This window comes from Caretta caretta, chromosome 7, assembly GCF_965140235.1.
Source record: "Caretta caretta isolate rCarCar2 chromosome 7, rCarCar1.hap1, whole genome shotgun sequence".
Lineage (NCBI taxonomy): Eukaryota > Metazoa > Chordata > Testudines > Cheloniidae > Caretta > Caretta caretta.
Window position 1 is genome coordinate 51915111 of NC_134212.1, and position 24600 is coordinate 51939710.

At 49.0% G+C, this 24600-nt stretch overlaps 1 protein-coding gene across 8 annotated transcripts in view; it reads right to left on the minus strand.

The window, feature by feature from the left end:
* The window catches only part of RNF123 (ring finger protein 123), a 160560-nt gene that overhangs the window by 119035 nt on the left and 16925 nt on the right, over positions 1-24600 (minus strand). For all 8 annotated transcript variants that reach the window (XM_048856501.2, XM_048856502.2, XM_048856503.2 and 5 more), the window contains exons 4-11: positions 20122-20201; positions 19056-19153; positions 17490-17544; positions 17061-17146; positions 14992-15078; positions 12816-12883; positions 5536-5661; positions 4579-4693 (exon numbers count right to left, since the gene is read on the minus strand). In XM_048856501.2, the coding sequence (XP_048712458.1) occupies positions 4579-4693; positions 5536-5661; positions 12816-12883; positions 14992-15078; positions 17061-17146; positions 17490-17544; positions 19056-19153; positions 20122-20201 (715 nt within the window). The remainder of the gene's footprint in view (positions 1-4578; positions 4694-5535; positions 5662-12815; positions 12884-14991; positions 15079-17060; positions 17147-17489; positions 17545-19055; positions 19154-20121; positions 20202-24600) is intronic.

Consider the following 24600-nt stretch of genomic DNA (forward strand, 5'->3'; position numbering starts at 1 on the left):
GTTACCCTTCACATCCCTTGCTAGCTGCAACTCCAATTGTTCTTTGGCCTTCCTGATTATATCCCTGCATGCTCTAGCAATATTTTTATGCTCTTCCTTAGTCATCTGTCCAAGTTTCCACTTCTTGTAAGATTCCTTTTTGTGTTTAAGCTCACTGAAGATTTCTCTATTAAGCCAAGCTGGTCACCTGCCATATTTGTTATTCTTTCTGCACATCAGGACGGTTTGTTCCTGCCCCCTCAATAAGGCTATTTTAAAATACAGCCATCTCTCCTGGACTCCTTGCCCCCACATATTAGCCTCCCAGGGGATGCTGCCCATCAGTTCCCTGAGGGAGTCATTCTGCTTTTCTGAAGTCCAGGGTCCGTATTCTGCTGCTCTCCTTTCTTCCTTTTGTCAGGATCCTGAACTCGACCATCTCATGGTCACTGCTGCCCAGGTTGCCACCCACTTCTACTTCCCCTACCAAATCTTCCCTGTTTGTGAGCAGCAGGTCAAGAGGAGCACAGCCCCTAGTTGGTTCCTCTAGCACTTGTACCAGAAAGTTGTCCCCAACACTGTCCAAAAACTTCCTGGATTGTCTGTGCACCGCTGTATTGCTCTCCCAGCAGATGTCAGGGTGATAGAAGTCCCCCATGAGAACCAGGGCCTGTGATTTGAAAACTTCTGTTAGTTGTCTGAAGAAAGCCTCGTCTACCTCATCCTCCTGATCTGGTGGTCTGTAACAGATGCCCACCACGACATCATCCTTGTTGCTCTCGCCTCTAAACTTAACCCAAAGACTCTCAACAGACTTTTCTCCAGCTTCATACTAGAGCTCTGAGCAATCATACTACTCTCTTACAGACAGTGCAACTCCTCTACCTTCTCTCCTCTACCTGTCCCTCCTGAACAGTTTAGACCCATCCATGACAGTGCTCCAGTCATGTGAGTTACCCCACCAAGTCTCTTATTCCGGTCACATCATAGTTCCTTGACTGTGCCAGTACTTCCAATTCTTCCTGCTTGTTTCCCAGGCTTCTTGCATTTGTGTACAGGGACCTAACATAACTAGCCGATTGCCCTACTTTCTCAATATGAATCAGGAGGCTTCCCCTGTTGCACCCTCCTCCTTGTGTTTCCTCCCAGTATCCCACTTCCCCACATACCTGAGAGCTTAGGTCTCCATCCCCCGGCAAACCTAGTTTAAAGCCCTCCTCACCAGGCTAGCAAGCCTGCCTGCAAAGATGCTCTTCCCTCTCTTCATTAGGTGGATGCCATCTCTTCCTAGCAATCCTCCTTCCGAGAACAACATGCCATGGTCGAAGAATCTAAAGCCCTCTCTCTGTTACCACCTGTGTAACCATGTATTTACTTCTACAATTTCATGGTCCCTACCTAGGTCTTTTCCTTCAACAGCAAGGATGGACGAGAAATGACTTGCATCTCAAACTCCTTTATCCTTCGTCCCAGAGCCACGTAGTCTGCAGTGACCCACTCAAGGTCATTCTTGGCAGTATCATTGGTGCCCACATGGAGAAGTAGGAAGGAGCAGCGGCCCGAGGGCTTGATCAGTCCGGGCAGACACCCCATCACATCCTGAATTCTAGCTCCAGGCAAGCAGCACACTGCAAGTTTCCCAGTCTGGACGGCAGATGGATGACTTCGTCCCCTTAGGAGGGAGTCCCTGACCACCACCACCACCCGTCTCCTGCTCTTGGAAGTGGCGGTATGCTGCTAGCCTATGCACTGCAATGGTGCCTGCTGAAGTTATTGCTGAGTGCAGTGGGAAAGTGTCCTACTGAGGAGGAAGTAATAAGGCCGTCATCCCTAGAAACCTTTGGGATAGGATTGCAGAGAGCCTCCATGGCAGTTTCACCAAGATCTCTCAGGAAGATTCAAGGAACATCCCGGTCTACATAACTGCTTCGCATGCCCTCCCCCATACTCACCTCCCCTGCCTTGCTTAACTCTAGAGGGCACTGAAAAGCAGATAATAATGCTACCTCTTTGTTGCACCACGATCTCCTCTTGTACAAGTAAATTAATGAAAAGTTGATAGTTGTGTCCTGTTAAGATAGGAGCAACATCAGTATACCATCGTAATGGGAAATACAATTACACTATGTGACAGGGTCGGGCCAGATGGCTACAGGAGAGTAATAGAAGGTAGATATATTAGCCCCAGGTTAAGTAGGTCCCTTTTCACTAGTAAGGTAACAGGGAAGGTTCCAGAGCAAGCAGGAACCTTCTGGAGACAATTAAGACAGACAGGCTGATTAGAATACCTGCAGCCAATCAAGAAGCTGTTAGAATCAATTAAGGCAAGCTAATCAGGGCACCCGGGTTTAAAAAGGAGCTCACTTCAGTTTGTGGTGTGCGTGTACGGAGCTGGGAGCAAATGGCACTAGGAGCTGAGAGTGAGAAAGCATACTGTTGGAGGACTGAGGAGTACCAAGCATTATCAGACACCAGGGGGAAGGTCCTATGTGAGGATAAAGAAGGTGTTGGAAGGAGGCCATGGGGAAGTAGCCGAGGGAATTGTAGCTGTCGCACAGCTGTTCCAGGAGGCACTCTAGACAGCTGCATTCCACAGGGCCCTAGGCTGGAACCCAGAGTAAAGGGCAGGCACGGGTTCCCCCCAAACCTCCCAACTCCTGGTCAGAGACCAGGAGGAGGGGACCCGGACTGTGGGTTCACAAAAACGGCCAAACTAAGGGCTGCTGTGAAGCTCCAAGGAGAGCAAATCCGCCAATAAGTGCAAGACCCACCAAGGTAGAGGAGGAACTTTGTCACAACACTTACCTGATGTTACTTCCCCTACATCGGGCTCACCCATGCTCGAAAGCTGGGACTGCAGTGGAATCTCAAACAGGTCCTGGCTCATGGCATAGCTGGACCCCCCAGTTGCATGTTTTCCACCCTCTTCTTCCTCCACCTCCTCACTGTTCACATCAGGGGCCTATGGCTCAGGCTCCTTGGAGGTATCCCTGGTAGTCTGTGGGGTGGTGATGGGGTCTCTGCATAGTATGGCATGTGGCTCTTTATAAAAGCGGCAGGTCTGCAGCTTGGCAATGGATTGACTGTTGGCCTCCCTGGCCTTCTGATACACCTGTTGCAGTTCTTACACTTTCACACAGCATGGTGCTGGTCCCTGTCATACTGCTTCTCCTGAATCCTCCATACAATCTGCTCATGGATGTCCAGGTTCCTATTACTGGTCCATAGCTGTGTCTGCAGAGCCTCTTCTCCCCACAGGCCCAGGAGATCCAATAGCTCATCTACTCCAATCCAGAGTGTCTGGAGCACGTAACCGGCATGGTGAGCTAGGCAGTTGCACACAATAGAGAGCTGCTCGGTGTGCTCGTCAAGCCAGGTAATCAAGAAAAGACATTTCAAAAATTCACAGGGCTTTAAAGAGGTGGTGGGGAGCCTTCCAGTCTCTGTGACCCCTGGGCAGTGGAGTTCACAATCGTGATCAGAGCGGTCAGTGTCTGGCATTGTGGGACAGCTGCTGGAGGACTGTTAGGGTAGACATAAGTAACGCAGTGTCTACATTCATGCTGCAGCCACCTCCATACATCGACCATGGCTCAGTGCCCCTTGGGGAAGTGGTGGTGCTGTGTTGCTGTAACAGGGTGCTTACATCAGCAGGACACATGCTTAAGTGTAGACACATGCACAACTAGGTCAACAAAAGGCAGCTTAAAAGACCCAACTTTGCATGTAGACCAGGACTTCAAGTCCAGCAGAGTAATGAACTTATGTTCCCAGGCTCATTTTTTGAAGGTGTCGTGCAGGTTTCCTTTGAGGATGAGGACTGAGAGGTCAGACATGGAGAGATCACTGTGGGAAAGGCATTCCCCACAAGTGCCAGGGTGTTTTGGTCTTAACATTTTTCTGTGCGAGTTTGCCCACACTGGTGTTGTGGGGGCATTTGATGCATGGGATGAGGTATACCCCAGGTTGTGATAGACATATGTAGGACCCATGGATCCTAAAAAGTGTTATGGGGGTACTGATCATCTTAACAGTGGAGCTATGTCTGTAGGTTTTGCATCCAGTTGTTCTGCCAGAGTCTGGTGCCTCTGAGTTGGTGGGTCCTGGTCTGTGGGGAGCTTGCTTCTGATACTGCAGAGATATTAATTGCCCACTTCGTTTAAAATGGTTTCTTGCAATGTGTTAACCCCTTATGTTTAATCTGTTCCAACTTGTATTTAGCTGCGACACTGAGGACCTTTCCCAGACCCGAAGAAGTCCTCTGTGCAGTTCTAGAACTTCTCTCTTCCACCAACAGAAGCTGATCCAGTAAAAGATATGACCTCACTCACCTTGTCTCTCTAATATCCTGGGACCAACACGGCTACAACACCACTGCAAACAAAAAATATTTTAACAAGCTAGAGGTGACTTATTGCAACCCTTGAGTGATAGGCAATTAGGAGTCACCAAGTCACAGGAGCCCCCCACAAGCACATATCCCTGAAGGTAGGGAGCTATCCACAGAGTTTTAAGAGCTTTTAAAGTGGCAGACAGAGGGAAGGCAGCAGCACAAATTTCCTAGATCTTAGCCTCACTAACCCGATGATGCCAACTTACCAACACGTCTATCCCAATGTGAATAACATTCTTCAGGTAGCCCAACAGCTTGTGAGCTTTCACCAGGTCCACACTGGGCGGGTCCTGCAGGGGGCGATATCCCTCCACCGGATAAGTGCTGGAGTGTTAAGAAAAGTCTACTAGCCAGAAAGCAACAGAAGACCTGTACCATTGGCTCTGCAAGAAGACTGCCATGCATGTGCTATATTATACAGTCCATATATTCTCTGGTCAGAACTTGAGGCCACCCCATGCTTTCCAGTCCTTGTGCCAAGCAGGGAACTAGGGTGACCAGACAGCAAGTATGAAAAATCGGGACAGGGAGTGGGTGGGTAATAGGAGCCTATATAAGAAAAACACCCAAAAATCGGGACTGTCCCTATAAAATCAGGACATCTGGTCACCCTACAGGGAACAGACATTCCAAGAGGCCACAAGGAAGTACAAGTATTTCAGACTTTGCTCACTAAAGTACCTCTGGGATCATCAGGCCCGAGAGCCGCGCAGCTATGGGCTGCCATTCCCAACCCTCCCACCAACACGTGAGGCACTTTTGCCATGCCAGAAGATACATTAGAGTGCCCTCAGCCCGGAGGGGAGGATGGGAAGGGCCCGTAGCAAAGGGGGCCCACACTCCTGGCCCCCTTGGGACTTCTACACTTTGAGTAAGATACAGTGAAGGGATCTTGGCACTCAAGAGCAGTCAGCCCACAGTTGAGGCAGCATTAGACCCACTTCATTTCAGAGCAAGTGGAACACCCCCAGTACAGGAGAAGGCACTTCGTATTGCCCACCCTGCTTAGCTTCCGGCCCAAGGGATGGCGAAGAGCACATCTGAGTAGGACAAGTGAGGGCAGGATCGTGGATTGCAGAGTTTGGCCTGTGCACTCAGCACCCCTCACCCAGAATGGTCTAGGTACCGGTTGTTCTTCCCCCAGGCTTATTGTGAAAGGATATCGGAGTGGGCGGCTGCCGAAGTTAAAAGCGACTGATTCTTTGAAGGAGAGGCTGATAGCGGGGAAGTACGCCATGCCAGCTCCCCTGGTGATGTTATCGAAAGCTGTTCCCAGAGACACACCATTCCTGAAAGAGGAGACAGCCCCCACTGGGGTTTAACCAGCCTGGAAGAGGTTAGTGGTTCATCCATCTCAGGGACCATGTTTGGAGGAGGAGGCAACAGACCACGGGCTTCTCTTATTTACTATGATCACACAGTGAAGGGCAGATGTGCACTGGCAGATTTGGAAATCAGCACCAAGGGCCCATGAATCCACACCAGACGTGTGCTCCAGAATCTCATTCAGAAAATGTGTCTCTAGCCCTTTTAATGCTGAGGTAACCCTGAAAACATGAATGGAGTGTGAAGCAATAATGGTATCCAAGACACCACAGATAACACTCAGAGTGTGATTTTCCCTGTTCCTCTATGTCAGTGCCCCACAGATCTCAGATTCCTCAGCCACAGCATTCAGCTTCAGCTGTGGAATTCACCTGTGCTGTATCAGGCTACCCACAACCTGTTTCCTGTCCCCCTGCCTGGCTGAGACCTGCCTGCAGCTGCCTCTTGGGCCCCAGTGTATGCTCCCTGCACAGATCTATGGTGCTAGGCAATGGGGGTCAGAGAGGTAGAAATGGAGCCAGGGAACCAGAAGTGTAGCCAGAGCAGCCAGGCAGCTGCAGATGAGCTGCTGATGCTGGCTACAAAGTGCCCCCTCTCCAACACAGATTGGCAGGGCTGGGCATAATCAGTGCTGCCAAGGCCCTTGCAGTCAGCAAGCACAACAAGAACCCAGCATCAAAATCAAGCAAGTTAGGTTGAAGAGGATTTTCTCCAGAGCCATGGCTGTGGGCCTGGGAATGTGAGGGATGCCACAGACAGACCATGTTAGCAGTGCTAAGGAATTCAGTCCCATTGTGCTACAGAGTGTTTGTGCTATGCCACCAGCGTAAAGCTCACAGGACAGCTCACATGTGGCAGGGGCCTGGCCTGGGAGAGGCATTGCAGGGTAAAACTTTGCCAACCTGTTTAGCAAGGAATACTGCAACGGACACACCTGGGTGAAGGACGTTCCCTCCAGCAGGGCCTGGTCTGCAGACACTGGGCACCCACAGCGCCCTTGAACTCTCAACAGCAGCCACTCCATAGGCTTTACTTTTCAGCACCAGAAAGTGTCCTGCATTTGGCTCACCAGGTCCAGCAGCAATGTGTTCCCATGGTGCCACTCCCAGGTGTTACAGTGGCAGTTCCCAGCAGGAGGAAGCAAACCCTGGTCCCAATGTTACCAATGGTTTCAGAGTAGCAGCCATGTTAGTCTGTATTCTCAAAAAGAAAAGGAGTACTTGTGGCACTTTAGAGACTAACTAATTTATTTGAGCATAAGCTTTCGTGAGCTACAGCTCACTTCATCGGATGCATAAAGCGGAAAATACAGTGAGGAGATTTATATACACACAGACCATGAAAAAATGGGTGTTTATCATTGTAAGGAGAGTGATCACTTAAGATGAGCTATTACCAGCAGGAGAGTGGGGTGTGGGGAGAAAAAACCTTTTGAAGCGATAATCAAGGTGGGCCATTTCCAGCACATTTCCAGGAGTTAACAAGAACGTCTGAGGAACAGTGGGGGGGGGGGGGGGGGAGAGGGAGGAAGGGTAAGCGGGAGGAATAAACAAGGGGAAATAGTTTTACTTTGTATAATGACTCAACCACTCCCAGTCTCTATTCAAGCCTAAGTTAATTGTATCCAACTTGCAAATTAATTCCAATTCAGCAGTCTCTCGTTGGAGTGAAATAGTAGAAAAGCAGCATCACTTGCCCCATAACCTCAGCCGTGCAGAACACAATGCCATCCACAGCCTCAGAAACAACTCTGACATCATAATCAAAAAGGCTGACAAAGGAGGTGCTGTCGTCATCATGAATAGGTCGGAATATGAACAAGAGGCTGCTCAGCAGCTGTCCAACACCACTTTCTACAAGCCATTACCCTCTGATCCCACTGAGAGTTACCAAAAGCAACTACAGCGTTTGCTCAAGAAACTCCCTGAAAAAGCACAAGATCAAATTCGCACACACACACCCCTGGAACCCCGACAAGGGGTATTCTATCTACTACCCAAGATCCATAAACCTGGAAATCCTGGGCGCCCCATCATCTCAGGCATTGGCACCCTGACAGCAGGATTGTCTGGCTATGTAGACTCCCTCCTCAGGCCCTACGCTACCAGCACTCCCAGCTACCTTCGAGACACCACTGACTTCTTGAGGAAACTACAAGCCATCAGTGATCTTCCTGAAAACACCATCCTGGCCACTATGGATGTAGAAGCCCTCTACACCAACATTCCACACAAAGATGGACTACAAGCCGTCAGGAACACTATCCCTGATAATGTCACGGCAAACCTGGCGGCTGAACTTTGTGACTTTGTCCTCACCCATAACTATTTCACATTTGGGGACAATGTATACCTTCAGATCAGCGGCACTGCTATGGGTACCCGCATGACCCTACAGTATGCCAACATTTTTATGGCTGACTTAGAACAACGCTTCCTCAGCTCTCGTCCCCTAAAGCCCCTATTCTACTTGCGCTATATTGATGCCATCTTCATCATCTGGACCCATGGAAAAGAAGACCTTGAGGAATTCCACCATGATTTCAACAATTTCCATCCCACTATCAACCTAAGCCTGGACCAGTCCACACAAGAGAAAGCACTGTAGTGTCCAGGAAGTGTAATAAGCGATGGTCACAAACACCACCCTATACCGGAAACCTACTGACCACTATTCCTACCTACATGCTTCCAGCTTTCACCCAGACCACACCACATGATCCATAGTCTACAGCCAAGCTCTACGATACAACCGCATTTGCTCCAACCCCTCAGACAGAGACAAACAACTACAAGATCTCTATCAAGCATTCTTACAACTACAATACCCACCTGCTGAAGTGAAGAAACAGATTGACAGTGCCAGAAGTGTACCCAGAAGTCACCTACTACAGAACAGGCCTAACAAAGAAAATAACAGAACGCCACTAGCCGTCACCTTCAGCCCCCAACTAAAACCTCTCCAACGCATTATCAAGGATCTACAACCTATCCTGAAGGACGACCCATCACTCTCACAGATCTTGGGAGACAGGCCAGTCTTTGCCTACAGACAGCCCCCCAATCTGAAGTAAATACTCTCCAGCAACCACACACCACACAACAGAACCACTAACCCAGGAACCTATCCTTGCAACAAAGCCCGTTGCCAACTGTGCCCACATATCTATTCGGGGGACACCATCACAGGGCCTAATCACATCAGCCACACTATCGGAGGCACATCCACCAATGTGATATATACCATCATGTGCCAGCAATGCCCCTCTGCCATGTACATTGGTCAAACTGGACAGTCTCTACGTAACAGAATAAATGGACACAAATCAGATGTCAAGAATTCTAACATTCATAAACCAGTCGGAGAACACTTCAATCTCTCTGGTCACTCGATTTCTGACCTAAAAGTGACTATTCTTCAACAAAAAAACTGCAGAAACAGACCCCAATGAGAGACTGCTGAATTGGAATTAATTTGCAAATTGGATACAATTAACTTAGGCTTGAATAGAGACTGGGAGTGGTTGAGTCATTTTACAAAGTAAAACTATTTCCCCTTGTTTATTCCTCCCCCTCCCCCACTGTTCCTCAGACGTTCTTGTTAACTCCTGGAAATGTGCTGGAAATGGCCTACCTTGATTATTACTTCAAAAGGTTTTTTCTCCCCACACCCCACTCTCCTGCTGGTAATAGCTCATCTTAAGTGATCACTCTCCTTACAATGTGTATGATAAACACCCATTTTTTCATGGTCTGTGTGTATATAAATCTCCTCACTGTATTTTCCACTTTATGCATCCGATGAAGTAAGCTGTAGCTCACGAAAGCTTATACTTAAATAAATTGGTTAGTCTCTAAGGTGCCACAAGTACTCCTTTTCTTAATGTTACCAATGTAATTGCGAGGGAGGGGCCATAAGGTCTTCCCATTCCAACCAGGAAGCTAAGGGCTTGTCTGCACAGCCCCCCATGTGGGCTACAGGGGTGCAAACTGCAGCATGCACTGAAGTGCTGTGATGTAACTGCACTGGACACTGCTGACGTGAACTTAGCCCTGCCATGAGTGCAGGAGACTGGACTAGATGACCTCTCGAGGTCCCTTCCAGTCCTGTGCTTTCATGATTCTATTTCACATTAACATAGTCTTGTGTGCAGAGCTAACTAGGCACCTTGTACTTCATGCCGGCAGCATCCACACAGCAGCTACAGCGCAGCACTGTGGTGCACACTGCAGTTCACACACCTGCAGTCTGTTCTACTCTGCAGCCTTAGAGCATCTTCTCCACAAAGCACCTGCATTCAGTCCTTGCTGTGCATCAGAAATGCCCACCACTTGCTGGACTCCCCTCCTCTGGCCAGCACCCAGCAGCAACTTGCTCCACACCAGAGATTCCCATTCCCTGGAGAGAATACTGCCACGCTCCACTGGGCCTGCTTTGCCAATCAACCAGCTGTCTTAGAGCCAAGCCCAGCAACCCCCAACTTGCCCTGGCCCCAGAGAAAAAGGGGGGTGAGTGTTCTGCCCACCTGCCAGCAGGTGCCTCACAGGAACAGGAGTGCAGGCTGTTACACCATAAGTGCCCCAGAAGAGGGAGCTCATCTACCCTCCATTACACAGCTGCCTGGGCTTGAGTTTAAAGGTGACCTTTGAAGGATTTTTTTTTTTAAATGAGGTTATCTATTGGAAAGCAGCAAAAAAGGCCGAAAGGCAGCCTGCAAGGGTTCCCCCACCAACATCCCTCCCCCAGGCTGGACGGCTGGGGGGGGTCTGGGTGGTGTATTTGGAGCTCTCACCCTTTAATCAGAGGGCTGGGGATAGACTCTTTAACAAAGAAAAGGAGTACTTGTGGCACCTTAGAGACTAACCAATTTATTTGAGCATGAGCTTTCGTGAGCTACAGCTCACTTCATCAGATGAAGTGAGCTGTAGCTCACGAAAGCTCATGCTCAAATAAATTGGTTAGTCTCTAAGGTGCCACAAGTACTCCTTTTCTTTTTGCGAATACAGACTAACACGGCTGTTCCTCTGAAACCTGTCTTTAACAAAGAGTTACTGAAGATTAATGCTGCTGTAAACTGAACAGCTGTTTGACAGTCTGACTCAACTTTCACTCTCTGGCCTCACACACTGTTATTTTACTAGCTCTCCAGCCCCAGAGTCTTCCAGGCTAGACATGAACAGAATTTCTTATGGAAAACAAGCAGAAAAAAGCATTTCTGAAGATACCTTTCAGGCTTTCTGTAGCCACCAGAGAGTGCAAAGAATAAGCCCCATTCGGAGTCTGCTTTGCAGCTCCCTTTAACAGCTAATTCCAGAGCTCTCCTACGTCTAGTTCTCTAGCTTTGTACCAGCACTTTAGAAGTTTAAAAGCAACATCTGACACAGACTTGCCCTTTCCATTAGCACAGCCCTTCTGCTCACCACTTTGCATGCCTGCAGCAACTCTGCATCTGTCACACAGCTACTGTTGCAGCGGACTCCAAAGCAGCGTCTCTCCCATTCATTTAGTGGAATGGGGCTGGGGGAGTTTTCACAAGTGCAATATTACAATGGTGCAGAACTCCATGCAGTGCCACAGACACCTGACCCAGAACCCTGAGAACCTGAGTGATTCCCCACCACGTCTAGCCTGCCTGGTGGCACTGCCCCAATCCTGGGGGCACAGCCTGAATCCCTGGGCTGCTTTAAGCTGTCTTCACTACAAAGTTAAGCTGGCTCCCACACACACACAAACCTCTGACCTACATATGAAGGAGCTTAAGTGAGCTGTAGCTCACGAAAGCTTATGCTCAAATAAATGCGTTAGTCTCCAAGGTGCCACAAGTACTCCTTTTCTTTTTGCGGAGACTAACATGGCTGCTACTCTGAAACCCAGTCCAGCTAGCTCATCTGGGGCTGTAGGCTAAAGCCCAGGTGCTGCTTTCACTTGGGCTTGTAACCTACCCAGTTTGCAGTACGGAAGCAGGTTCATGCCAGTGGTACTCCAATACCTTCCCACAATTCCTCATGTGCCGAGGACAGACAAGTTCTCCCATGACTCACTGCAAAACTATCAGAGCATCTCAGCTTACTGCACTGCTAAGAATCATAAGAACCCCAGTAGTCCTAGCAACACATTTGGAGGAGTGCAGCACCAGTGTTCCCTCTAATTTTTCCCCCACGCATGTGCAGAATGAATGAATGTGTCACACATCACCTCCATATTGGTGCACATAACAAAATTCATGTGGTGGGGGTGGGGCTGAGGGGTTCAGAGTGTAGGGGCTCTGGCTGGGGTTTCAGGCTTTGGAGTGAGGCCAAGGATGAGGGGCTTGGGGTACAGGACAGGCTGCCCCAGGGCTACAGTGGGGAAAGAGGACTTCCCCAAGCTCTCTCCCCACAGCAGCATGTGGGCTGGGGAGAATAGGCGCCTCTCCCCCAGCCACGGCAGGCCCAGGGCCATGGTCAGCTGGGGGGGGGGGGGGGGGGAGGCTCTTCCCTGGCCACAGCAGGCCTGGGGCTGGGGGAGAAGCATCTCTCCCTGCCACCGCCCTGAGAGGCGCTTAATAGGCTGCTGTGTGGCTGCGCAGCTTAGAGGGAACTTAGGTGTGGACCCAATAACTTGACCAGGTCTTCACAGTGTGGCTCCTCACATTGGAGGGGGAGGGATAGTTCAGTGGTTTGAGCATTGGCCTGCTAAAGGCCAGGGTTGTAAGTTCAATCCTTGAGGGGGCCATTTAGGGATCTGGGGCAAAAATTGGGGATTGGTCCTGCTTTGAGCAAGGGGTTGGACTAGATGACCTCCTGAGGTCCCTTCCAACCCTGATATTCTATGATTCTATGATCTGGGCTAGGTTAACCCAAGCGCCATTCACCTGTGTTAGCTCTGCACCAAAGATAGAGCCTTTAAGTCATGCTCAGAAGTAAACCATTTGGGTTCCATGACGATTAGGAGTATAAGTACCCTACCAAGCTGCTACTTTGGCCAAGGGTTCAGCCATGGGAGTACAATATTCCTGGTGATTGCCAGGAGAAGCTCATCCAAGGCCTGGCAGCATCTGCTGAGAATAGAGGAAAGAGGAACATTGACACTAAGCAGGGCTAGTCAATGCAACAGGGAGCCCTGCAAAGATGCTTACAGGCAGAAAGCAATGGTCCCCTCATCCAGGTCTATCAAACAGCTGACGATGTCTCCTGCCGCCCAGGACTGCACAAAGAGAAGGAAAAGGTTTAGAGGCTTATCCAGGTGTTCGACCAGCTTCCCATTGGATATTCCCAAACCAGAGCAGGACCAGATACCTATCCCAGACTCTTGGACTGGGAAGAGAAGAGAAGAGCTAGCCAAAACATGGGTTTTCTGGTTCATGGGAAACTTTGCATTTTTGCAATTTGGTTTCATTACGAAAAGGAATGAATCCAAATTTTTCTAAGTGTTCCATGAACCAGAAATCCCCCACAGCAATTCATTTCAGTAACACTGACACATTTCCAAAACAAACACTAGTGTCAGTTTAGGGAGCCCGCTGGCCATGAGTCTGGAAGCCCTGGGGGTCCCTAGCCCAGGGTAGTCCACATAGCAGTGCTGTCACAGATCCCGAGAGTGTGTCTCAGGGCTTCCGAGCTCCTGGTTTCTCAGCAGGCACTTTGAGAAGCCCTGTAAGTCTGAGCTCAATCCAAGGTTCTCAGGAGCTTCCAGGCTGACCTAGAGCCAGACAGCACGGAAAACAGGGGTCCCTCGCCTCAGGGCAGTCTGTACAGGGGGACTCTCTGCCTCCCAGAGCTGGTGGGGGAACACCTAGCTCCTAGGCACTGTGTCTCAGCAGCCCCCCAGAAAAGCTTGTGTCAACATCACTTGCAGAAAGCGAAGCTGGCAAGAGCCTTCCAAAGACAAAAACACACCCAAGCACCTGTGGGTGAACACTTTTTGCAAAGTGATCACTCTATATCCAACCTCTGAGTCTTCATCCTCAAACAAGCCTGCACAATTCCTTCAAAAGACAAGCCTGGGAGCTTAAATTCATAACTTTGCTAGGCTCTAAAAATCACGGACTGAATAGACACACTGGATTTATGGCTTATTAAAATAATCTATAACCCACTACCAACCTCCCCCAGCTGCTCCCCTTGCCCTTCCTTTCCTCCCTATGAATGGTGGGCTGTTAACGGGCCACTTCACCTTGATTGGTCCCTTGAAATGTGTTAACTACTTCAACAATCTGTTCCACCTTGTATTTAGCTCTGGCCCTTGGCGTACATTTCAGAGACCTGAGAAGCTTGTCTCAGTCCCCAACAGAAATTGGTCAATAAGAGATTACTCACCCACCTTGTCTCCCTAAGACTGAGCCCTGCAGGCAGGCACAGCCAGGAGCATTCATTCTGACATTCCTGACAGAAATCAGAAGTTTTCAGTTTTGCAAAGAGAACAATTTCGGTTGTTTTCCAGCAACCCTTTTTTGGCCAGGTCTAGAGAGAAAAGCACGGGACATCTCCTTCCCACAAAAGCTCACACAGCATCGTCAGCCACCTCTGCACAGTTGTGCACACAACACTCAGAGGCTCTCCTTGTTGGCCATTACTAGGTTTACATGTATGACCGTGGCTGTGTCAGACCCACAAACCCAGCAGAATTAGCCACAGGGCAGCAGCATCGTTTAACAAGGAGCAAACCAAATGGTGCCCTCCTGAGAACAATAGCTGCACCAAGCTGGGGTTCATTCCCATGAGCAGCTGCTCAGTGAACTGAACTAGATGGCCAAGCAGCCAGGTCCGAATACGTAGGTGCTGTAAGGGTGCAGTGTGCTACCAGGAGCATAGATCAGTGATCATCAGGCTGTCTGCATCCCCGAGCTCACCTGGGGCTGGCTCCTTGTTTCGCCAAACCACTCACTAGTGTTTTACAAAGTCCAGGAAAGAGCTTTGTCAGATACAGGGAGCAAAGGGAGCCACCTACTTCCTTCCCTTTTAAAGGGAATATGGCTCTGCTAGCTCTTCTCTTCCCCTGCCCAAAGGAAAGAACAGCTCTTCCCCAGCTGGCATTCACAAAGACAATGATGGGGTTCAGTGTGGTTTGAGAGCAGCACTGCCTCTCTGGGCTCTGCTGACTGCTGCACACCCTCTTGCAGAGCCAGCTCCTCTCAACACCTCCATGTCACTGCCAATACCAATTAAGGCTTCTGCAGAACTCATCACTGCAGCTGGGGAATGCTAGACCATGCAGTCACAGTGCTCCACTAGCGACCTAACCTGTGACCTGGTGGGAAGGCCCAAAAGCAAAGGAGAGCTCCCTCTTGGCAGCCACTGAGCGCAGGCACTTACTTTACCGTAGTTGGTGGTGGTGACGTTCCACTTGCGCACCCTGTTTCCATCATATGCATACGAATCCAGAGTGTCTCCAACCCCCTCCTGCACAGAGAAGAGGCCAAGAATAGAGTCAAGCTGACGGGGCACAAGAAGCCCAGCTCAAGCACCTCACACCCAGACATCAGGAATCATAACATTCAAAAACCGGTAGGAGAACACTTCAACCTCTCTGGCCACTCAGTAAAAGATTTAAGGGTAGCAATTTTGCAACAGAAAAGCTTCAAAAAACAGACTCCAAAGAGAAACTGCTGAGCTTGAATTAATATGCAAAGTAGATACCATTAACTTGGGTTTGAATAGAGACTGGGAGTGGCTGGGTCATTACTCATATTGAATCTATTTCCCCATGTTAAATATCCTCACACCTTGTCAACTGTCTAAATGGACCATCTTGATTATCACTACAAAAGTTTTTCTCCTGCTGATAATAGCTTGGCCGTTTTTCTGAACCCAAAGTGCAGGTCGACTCCTCCTGTGTCTGACCAGGAGTTGGGAGGTTTGGGGGGAACCCGGGCCCGCCCTCTACTCCGGGTTCCAGCCCACAGCCCTGTGGAATGCAGCTATCTAGAGTGCCTCCTGGAACAGCTGTGCGACAGCTACAACTCCCTCGGCTACTTCCCCATGGCCTCCTTCCAACACCTTCTTTATTCTCACCATAGGACCTTCCTTCTGGTGTCTGATAATGCTTGTACTCCTCAGTCCTCCAACAGTCCGCGTTCTCACTCTCAGCTCCTAGTGCCTCTTGCTCCCAGCTCCTCACACGTGCACCACAAACTGAAGTGAGCTCCTTTTTAAACCCGGGTGCCCTGATTAGCCTGCCTTAATTGATTCTAGCAGCTTCTTGATTGGCTGCAGGTGTTCTAATCAGCCTGTGTCTTAATTGTCTCCAGAAGGTTCCTGATTGTTCTGGAACCTTCCCTGTTACCTTACCAGTGAAAAGGGACCTACTTAACCTGGGGCTAATATATCTGCCTTCTATTACTCTCCTGTAGCCATCTGGCCCGACCCGGTCACTATATATCTTCTTGCTATATGTTCCATTCTATGCATCTGATGAAGTGGGCTGTAGCCCACAAAAGCTTATGTTCTAATAAATTTGTTAGTCTCTAAGGTGCCACGAGTACTCCTGTTCTCTTCACACCCAGAGAGGCAGCCACTGCAATGGAAGCGAAGCCACAAGGTAGAGAAAATGGGCTTTCTGGCGCTCAGCAGCATGCGCACTCTGCTGTGGGCAGGAGGAGAGCGTTGGACCATAATTCTAGTAGTTCACACACACAGCCCCCAGATCTATGGTCACCTGTAATCCTCCCAGGGCAGCAGCAGACTGCCCTCTGCACTCCCACAGCGCCTGCAAAGATCCTGTTACTCAGCGGCACTTGCACTCCCACTTCCTATGCCTTTTTACAGACCACCGCCCCACTGACCTTCAGCCCAAACAAAAGAATAGGAGCAAACCATACACCCAACACTCTAGCCAGTGAGACACCACCAGCTGCTCCCCGTCCCCCCTGCCTTGCCAATCACACATCAACATTCAAGGACACACTGAAAACAGGCAGGCCAGACTCCAAGTGAAACAAACAGCCCCCAAATGCCTGGCAAGAGTTTACCAGGCTCTGCTTATGCCAGCCTGAGAAGCCACGTAGCACCTATTGGCAAGAACCATGTTGAGGCCCAGATGCCATGAATGTTCCCATCAGCCCTGTATATCATGCTAACAGGGTGCCAGAGGAGAGAGCAGAAGGGAGAGCCTATGTAATCTGAGATGCAGCATTTGCTGTCCCCAGTTGTGTATCCAGCATGAGCACATAACACAGAAGGGATTTGGAGGGCACCTGCACTGTACCCTAGTCTGCAATTGCAGCAGAAATAGCTTTTATGAGGTCTATTATTTCATGATGATCTGACATTTACAGTGTGCACATGTGCTTGGAAGCAACTTTAGCGCACCAAGACAACAGAACACGCCCCCCACCTCGGCATGCAGGCCAGGAACAGGCTGCAGAGCTGTGCAGTTACAGTACCTCCTGATTAAACCTGCAGTTGAGAGTGCACCAGCCAATCTGCATGAGCCCTTGGGAGGAGATGAGCACCTCGTAGATCCATTTCCCTGGAAGAGAGGGGAGAGGAGCAGGGATGACAGAGCCAGACAGCACAAACTAAGAACTCAGTGCAGCAGAACAGCAGGCAGCGACACTGCCATTGCAGGAGAGGATGTGATGTCCAGGGGACCTTAAGGTCAAACCCAATCCCCTCTGCCAACTCCTCCCATTTGGTATTAGACAATCATTTGCCTCCCTTCCATCCCCACAGACCAAGTGGAAGGATTGGGGTTTTAAAAGCTTGAGGAGGCTGCAGCATATCAAACACCCTTGCCTCTCCAGCTGGGTAACCTGCAACTCCCTTCTGTCATGGCAGGCTCTCCAGCCACACCACCCGCTCACTGCACTTACCTTTATACACACAGGTCGTGGCCCTGATGGAGCCAAAGTTGCTATGGCCAATCACCTGAATGGAGGAACAAACAAGGGAGATTTGTACAGCTGAGGCAGGCCCACAGATTCCCCCAGCCCAGGCCCCACCACTGGCACTTCCCACTGCATGCAGCCCAAGTCACAGGGGACACTTTTCCATCGTAAGTCAGGGAGACAGTTGCTATCAAAGGCAACATATCAATTGCCAGGATCCCAGGGTCTTCAGCAGCAAACAGTCTGGAGCTACCTGAATTGCACACATCCCATAACGCATGGTGTTTGCAAATACATTACGAGCTTAGTAGGAGCTCAGCAGGAGCTCAGCAGCACCACCAGGGCCCAGCAGCAATAGCCAAGTAGATATAGTTTGTTGCTGGTGCTGCTGAGAGTACAAGGAGGAGCAGGGGAGATGTCTGGATCCTAGATAAGCCACGTGAAGCTAGGATGAAGTCACAGGTTCAGTATAGCCAGCCTGGAGACCAGGACTAGGGAGTACTTACTACGGTTCCCACCCGGTTCTTTCCCGACACAGAGGAATGACAACCCATGCTCTAAGGTGCTCCTGATTTCAGGCCAGACAAGGAGGTGGGGGTTCAGGGAGTGACAGGCAATTTACACACACACATCAGTTTGACAACGCACTCTAGATCCAGGGGAGGAGAGAGATGGGGCGGTGGCAGGCAAAGCAAGAAGGACCAAGGAGGAAGAACAAAGAGAGACTGAGACAGAGGTGTAAGCACGGGGCAAGGGACGCAAGGAGACAGTGAGGGGTGGGATTGCTGGGGCAGGTGGAGAATCTGCTAGATCCCAGCAGAGTGGGCCACTTTGCTCTTTCAGTGAGTGTGCTGGGGGAGAAAGGGCTACAGTAAGTGGAGGCAGCAGGGCTCAATGGGGGCAGTGGGTTCAGTGAGTGGCAGGAAGCAGGGCTTGTGGCCAATGGGATAGAGCAAGAGAAAGAGAAGAGAACAAGTCAGTGCAGTGATGGGGACTCCCACAGCATCATGGCAGGAGCAGAGGGAATAGGTGCTGGAAGTGAGCCAGGGAGCGAGAATGGACAACAGGCTAGTGAAGGGAAGGATGAGGGAACTGCCTGGCCCCTGCTGCCCAGAGACCTCTGGTTACCCAAAGGCCCTGCATACTGCCTTTCATTTTTGTTTAATGCTTCACTGACTTAACCTGCAGCACCTGGGTATCACAGAATACAGGCTAAGTGCAATGCAACCTCGAGGTGACTTAAAAAAACCCAACTGAGAACCACCCCAGAATCTCAAACCTCTGGACAACAGACTATGCAATAAAACCAGAGCAGGAGCAGCTTGCCTGAAATACAGTTTGAAGGCACTGCTAGAACTCCTCCTCTTGGAGAATCTGTTTCACTCAGGAGCATTACAGCCTCCCAGAGCGTCATTTAACAACACTCACCAAAATGGCGGCAGGGGGATTTGCTTTGAAGAACATGTTGCAAGAGGACAACGCAGGCCTGAAGACAGACCTTTAAATCCCCATGGGCCATTCTACATACACTGTGCCCCTTGTCACACTCACCCCAAGTAGGTCATCATCAACCAGGAGGAGTCCCTCAAAACCACTGGTGTGGTCCAACACCACAGTAGAGGGACCAAGTCGCCCCTCTAATACCTGATCTGAAATGAGAGTTGCATGAAAGCCAGTCAGAGCAGCAGAGAAAGCCACGTGGCACTTGCAGTAAAAGTGTTTTGTGGACACCATGGTATAGACTAGAGAAGAACACCTGGATTCTGCAACTGAGGAGGAGCAGTAGAACAGAGTTATTAGTATCAGATTATCAGCACTTCCAGGAGGCAGCGGGGAAGGGGGCTCAGGATGAAACTTAAATGGAAGTTCTCAAAGCAATGCATGATGTTTTAGGCATGCAGCACCCAAGTCACATGCCCAGTCTCATATAGCACCTGGAAAATTTACCCCAACAGTTTCAGTGGCTTCAAAACAGTGACTGCCATCAAAGCTGAACTCCAAACCAAACATTAGACCAAACATTCCCATCTAGTGGTAGCAGGACACTCGCACAGTAGATATGGGCTCGTGACTAGATACATGAAGAGGCAAAGCATCACCTCTTATGGGCTGTGCTTTAATGACTGGGGGAGGAAACAAATGCCTCGGACCATGGCAGGTAAAAGCGTGGGGCTGAGGAAATTCAGCAACAGCAGGGGAATGCATCAGAAGAATAAGCCACAGACTATCAACAAGCCTGCTTATTCCATTGGAGAATGGTACACTCCAGCTATTCTGCAGTGTGAAGCCTCAGCAGCAAGGGCTTGCTATATCATTGCTAAGGAGATATATCCAACACACCTGCCCAAACAAGAGTTCACTGCATAATGAGTTTGTCCATTCTTTGGAGCAAGCACCCACTATCCATCTGGAAACGTGGTTGTTACAACTAAGAACTGATCTGTTGCAGGGTTAGCCCACAAGTGCTTAGAATGCAGGAGTTAAAGAGAGGATGAATCAGAACATAGGAAAGCAAGAACCAAGCTCATTTAGGAATCTGTCTCCCATGAGACTGATTTTTCTCCCAATAAGGCAGACAAGGAAGCTCCAAAAGGACCAGACACCCAATATCTCCTACCTCTACTGTCCTCTGCACCACTGTCCTCTGCCAGCAATTTGTCTAGGTGCTCCTGCAGGTTCTGGAATGTCAGTGGCTTCCTGGGAATAAAGAAGAGAGCCCTTCAGAACTCTGTGTCACCCAGGTTTAATGAGTTCACACCTTGGGTGGCTTGTAAGCCAGATCTGCCTGACTGTCCCCACCATTATCCTTTGCTGCTCTTTGTAGTAAAGCTCACAGTAAGAAGTTCCACTTTTCTGTGTTACATATCATTAACCCAAGGAACTTGAGGCAGACAGGCATGCTAGGATCAAAGGCTGAGATATGTGAATAAGAACAGTGTTTGCAGAGAGATAAGCTAAATTACCAAAGGCCCTCAACTCTTGGTGCTGATCATCAGCTGAGGTCAGAGGCAATCCTATGTGGAGTACTGTGAAACTGGCCAACTGCATTACTATTACCACAGTGCCTAAAGCCCCATTCATGGTCCAGGACCACATTGTGTTAGGTGCTGTACAAACAGAGCAAAAAGGACAGTCCCTGCCCCAGAGAGCTGACAATCTAAATATAAAATGAGAGACGATGTAGATAGACAGATGGGGATGCTCAAGGAAACAATGAGACAGTATTAATGAGATAGCTTTGCGGATGTTTAAGGGGAGCTCAGCCCAAGCACAGTACAATCCACTACCAGAGAGCACAGCAGCCTAGAAGGACTGCTTCAATATGGCAAGTTCCATTAGCCAAGAGCTCTTTGTCTGCACCTGAGTTGAGGTGATAATGTACTGGGATCAGACTACAGCCTTCTACTTCTCAGCTCAAGTCCAAGGAGGCAGAGAGGAGAAAAACAAACAGAAGCCAGTTTGTTGGATCAATCACCCTTTCCTGGTCTGTCAGCCCTATGCCCTTAAAGCTCCAGTCAGCAGACAAAAGAATTGGAGTTCTGAAAACTGACATGCTAGTGCAAATGGAATATTCCAAGGCATGCTGGCTGGAAAGTGTGTGGCAAAGTAACATGAGACAGTCCTCTCTCCTCCCCCCATAACCTCAGCTTACCAATAGCCAAGAGGGCCCAAAGTTATTTTTAGAGGTGATGACAGATCAGATGTGAGCTTAGAATCTAAGCATAGTGGGAGGAATGTGACCCCCGGCGCCTTTTAAACACAGCCAGCCAGAAAGAGGAACATTTCACCAGAGGGGCTCCACACCATTCCAACTGCAACTGTACCCACCCCGAGCCTACAGGCTTCCCGTGGTAAAGCTGAACACAAGAGTTACACAGCAAGAGGCCCCAGGATTCTGACCCACCGAATGTGAAGCAGAATTGAAAGTATAAAAAGAATCTCAGTGCCACAGCTTGGTGTCTAGTGTCTAGCTTTACTTTTGCCCTGCACAAGCAGTTTCCTTCAGAGGACACCTATTAATAAAGATACCAAGTATCAGAGGGGTAGTTGTGTTAGTCTGTATCCACAAAAACAACAAGGAGTCTGATGGCACCTTAAAAACTAACAGTGACTTCTGGGTACCCATTCCGCTCTGTCAATCTGTTTCCTCACTTCCCCAGGTGAGTATAGTAGTTTTAAAGGGACAGGGAGTGGCTGGCTCACTACAAAAGCAATTTTTCCTCTCTTGGTATTGACACCTCCTCATCAATTATTCGGAGTGGACCACATCCACCCTGACTAAATTGGCCTTCCATATTGATTCTCCACTTGTAAGTTAACTCCCTTCTCTTCATGTGCCAATAGATATTTATGCCTGTATTTGTAATTTTCACTCCATTCACCTGAAGTGGGTTTTTTACCCATGAAAGCGTATGCCCAAATAAATCTGTTCGTCTGGTGCCACCAGACTCCTGGTTGTTTTCGTGGATACAGACTAACACGGCTACCCCCCTGATACTTGGTACCATGCAAGGCACTGAATTTAGCTGTATGAAATGGAAATCCATCAACTTCATGAAAAAAACTCACAGATACAGACAGTTATCATCTTCCTCTCCAAGTGCAAACAGATAGACATCATACCAAATGGACTGAAGGTAAAAAATCCATTGCAATCGACATACTACATTGACTATGGTGAGAGATTATGCCACACAGTCTCAAAGAAACTGAGGAACCACCTGATCAGCATCCTGTACAGCAAACAGAAGATCAAGAATGAGCTCCCAAAACTAGAAACTCTCATACAAAACCAACCTTCCACACAAACTTCCACATGGCTGGACTTTACAAAAACAAGCCATTTACAACGCTTACTTCATCGAATCATAGAATATCAGGGTTGGAAGGGACTTCAGGATGTCATCTAGTCCAACCCTCTGCTCAAAGCAGAACCAATCCCCAATTTTTGCCCCAGATCCCTAAATGGCTGCCTCAAGGATTGAACTCATAACTCTCCCCCACTTCTCAACAGAGGAAAAAGGACAGTAAACTACCTAAACTCCTACATGCCACAGGGAGCTACAACGGTGGTACCCTTAACTCACCCAACAATATTGTTAATCTATCCAACCACACACACAGCCCAGCAGAAGAGTCTGTCCTATCTCGGGGACTCTCTTGCTGCCCCACGCACATGATACAGTTCTGCAGTGATCTGGAAGCCTACTTTTGCCATCTCCGATTCAAGGAATATTTTCAGCACATCACTGAATAGAGCAGTGACCTACAAGAATTCTCCTACCAACGCTACAAGAAGAATTCTGCGTGGACTTTGCCTGACAGTCAAAATGACAGACTGGACTTTTACATAGAGTGCTTCCGCACACGTGCACACGCTGAAATTGTGAACAAACAGCATCACTTGCCCCATAACCTCAGCTGTACAGAACGCAACGTCATCCACAGCCTCAGAAACAACTCTGACATGATAATCAAAAGGGCTGACAAAGGAGGTGCTGTTGTCATCATGAATAAGTCGGATTATGAACAGTAGGCTGCCAGACAACTCTCCAACACCACATTCTACAGGCCACTATCCTCCATTCCCACCAAGGAGTACCAAAAGAATCTACACCATCTGCTCAAGAAACTCCCTGCTACAGGAACAAATCTACACAGACACACCCCTAGAGCCCCGACCACGGGTATTCTATCTGCTACCCAAGATCCATAAACCTAGAAATCCTGGACGGCCCATTATCTCAGGCATTGGCACTCTTACAGCAGGATTATCTGGCCATTTGGACTCTCTCCTCAGACCGTACACTACCAGCACTCCTAGCTATCTTCTAGACACCACCGACTTCCTGAGGAAACTACAATGCATTGGTGACCTTCCTGAAAACAACATCCTGGCCACCATGGATGTAGAAGTTCTACACACCAATATTCCACACAAGGATGGACTACAAGATGTCAGGAACAGTATCCGTGATGAGGTCATGGCACACCTGGTGGCTGAACTTTGTGACTTTGTCCTCACCCACAACCATTTCAGATTTGGGGACAACTTATACCTTCAAGTCAGCAGCACTGCTATGGGTACCCGCATGGTCCCACAGTATGCCAACATTTTTATGGCTGACTTAGAACAGTGCTTCCTTGGATCTTGTCCCCAAGCGCCCCTCCTCTACTTATGGTACATTGATGACATCTTCATCATATGGACCCACAGGAAGGAGGCCCTTGGAGAATTCCACCTGGATTTCAACAATTTCCACCCCACTATCAACCTCAGCCTGGACCAGTCCACACAAGCGATCCAATTCCTGGACACTACCGTGCAAGTAAGTGATGGTCACATAAATACCACCTTATACCGAAAACCTACTGACCGCTATACTTACCTACATGCCTCCAGCTTCCTTCCAGGACATATCACACGGTCCATTGTCTACAGCCAAGCCCTAAGATACAACCACATTTGCTCCAATCCCTCAGACAGAGACAAACACCTACAAGATCTCTATCAAGCATTCTTACAACTACAGTACCCACCTGCTGAAGTGAAGAAACAGATTGACAGAGCCAGAAGCATACCCAGAAGTCACCTGCTACAGGACAGGCCCAACACGGAAAATAACAGAACACCAGTGGCCATCACGTACAGTCCCCAGCTAAAACCTCTCCAGAGCATTATCAATGATCAACTTCCTAGCCTGGAAAACGATCCCGCACTCTAACAGGCCTTGGGAGGCAGGCCCATCCTCACTTACAGACAGCCCCCCAACCTGAAGCAAATATTCACCAGCAACTACACATCACACCACATAAACGCTAACCCAAGAACCAATCCCTGTAACAAACCCTGTTGCCTTCTCTGTCTCCATATCTACTCTAGCGACACCGTCACAGGACCCAACAACACCAACCACGCCATCAGAGGCTCATTCACCTGCATATCTACAAATGTGATATATGCCATCATGTGCCAGCACTGCCCCTCTACCATGTACATTGGCCAAACCGGACAGTTATAGAACTGATCAATGAAATTGTTTTTAATTGTTCACTTTACTAATATAACTTCATAAGTATAGTTTTATGAATGAAT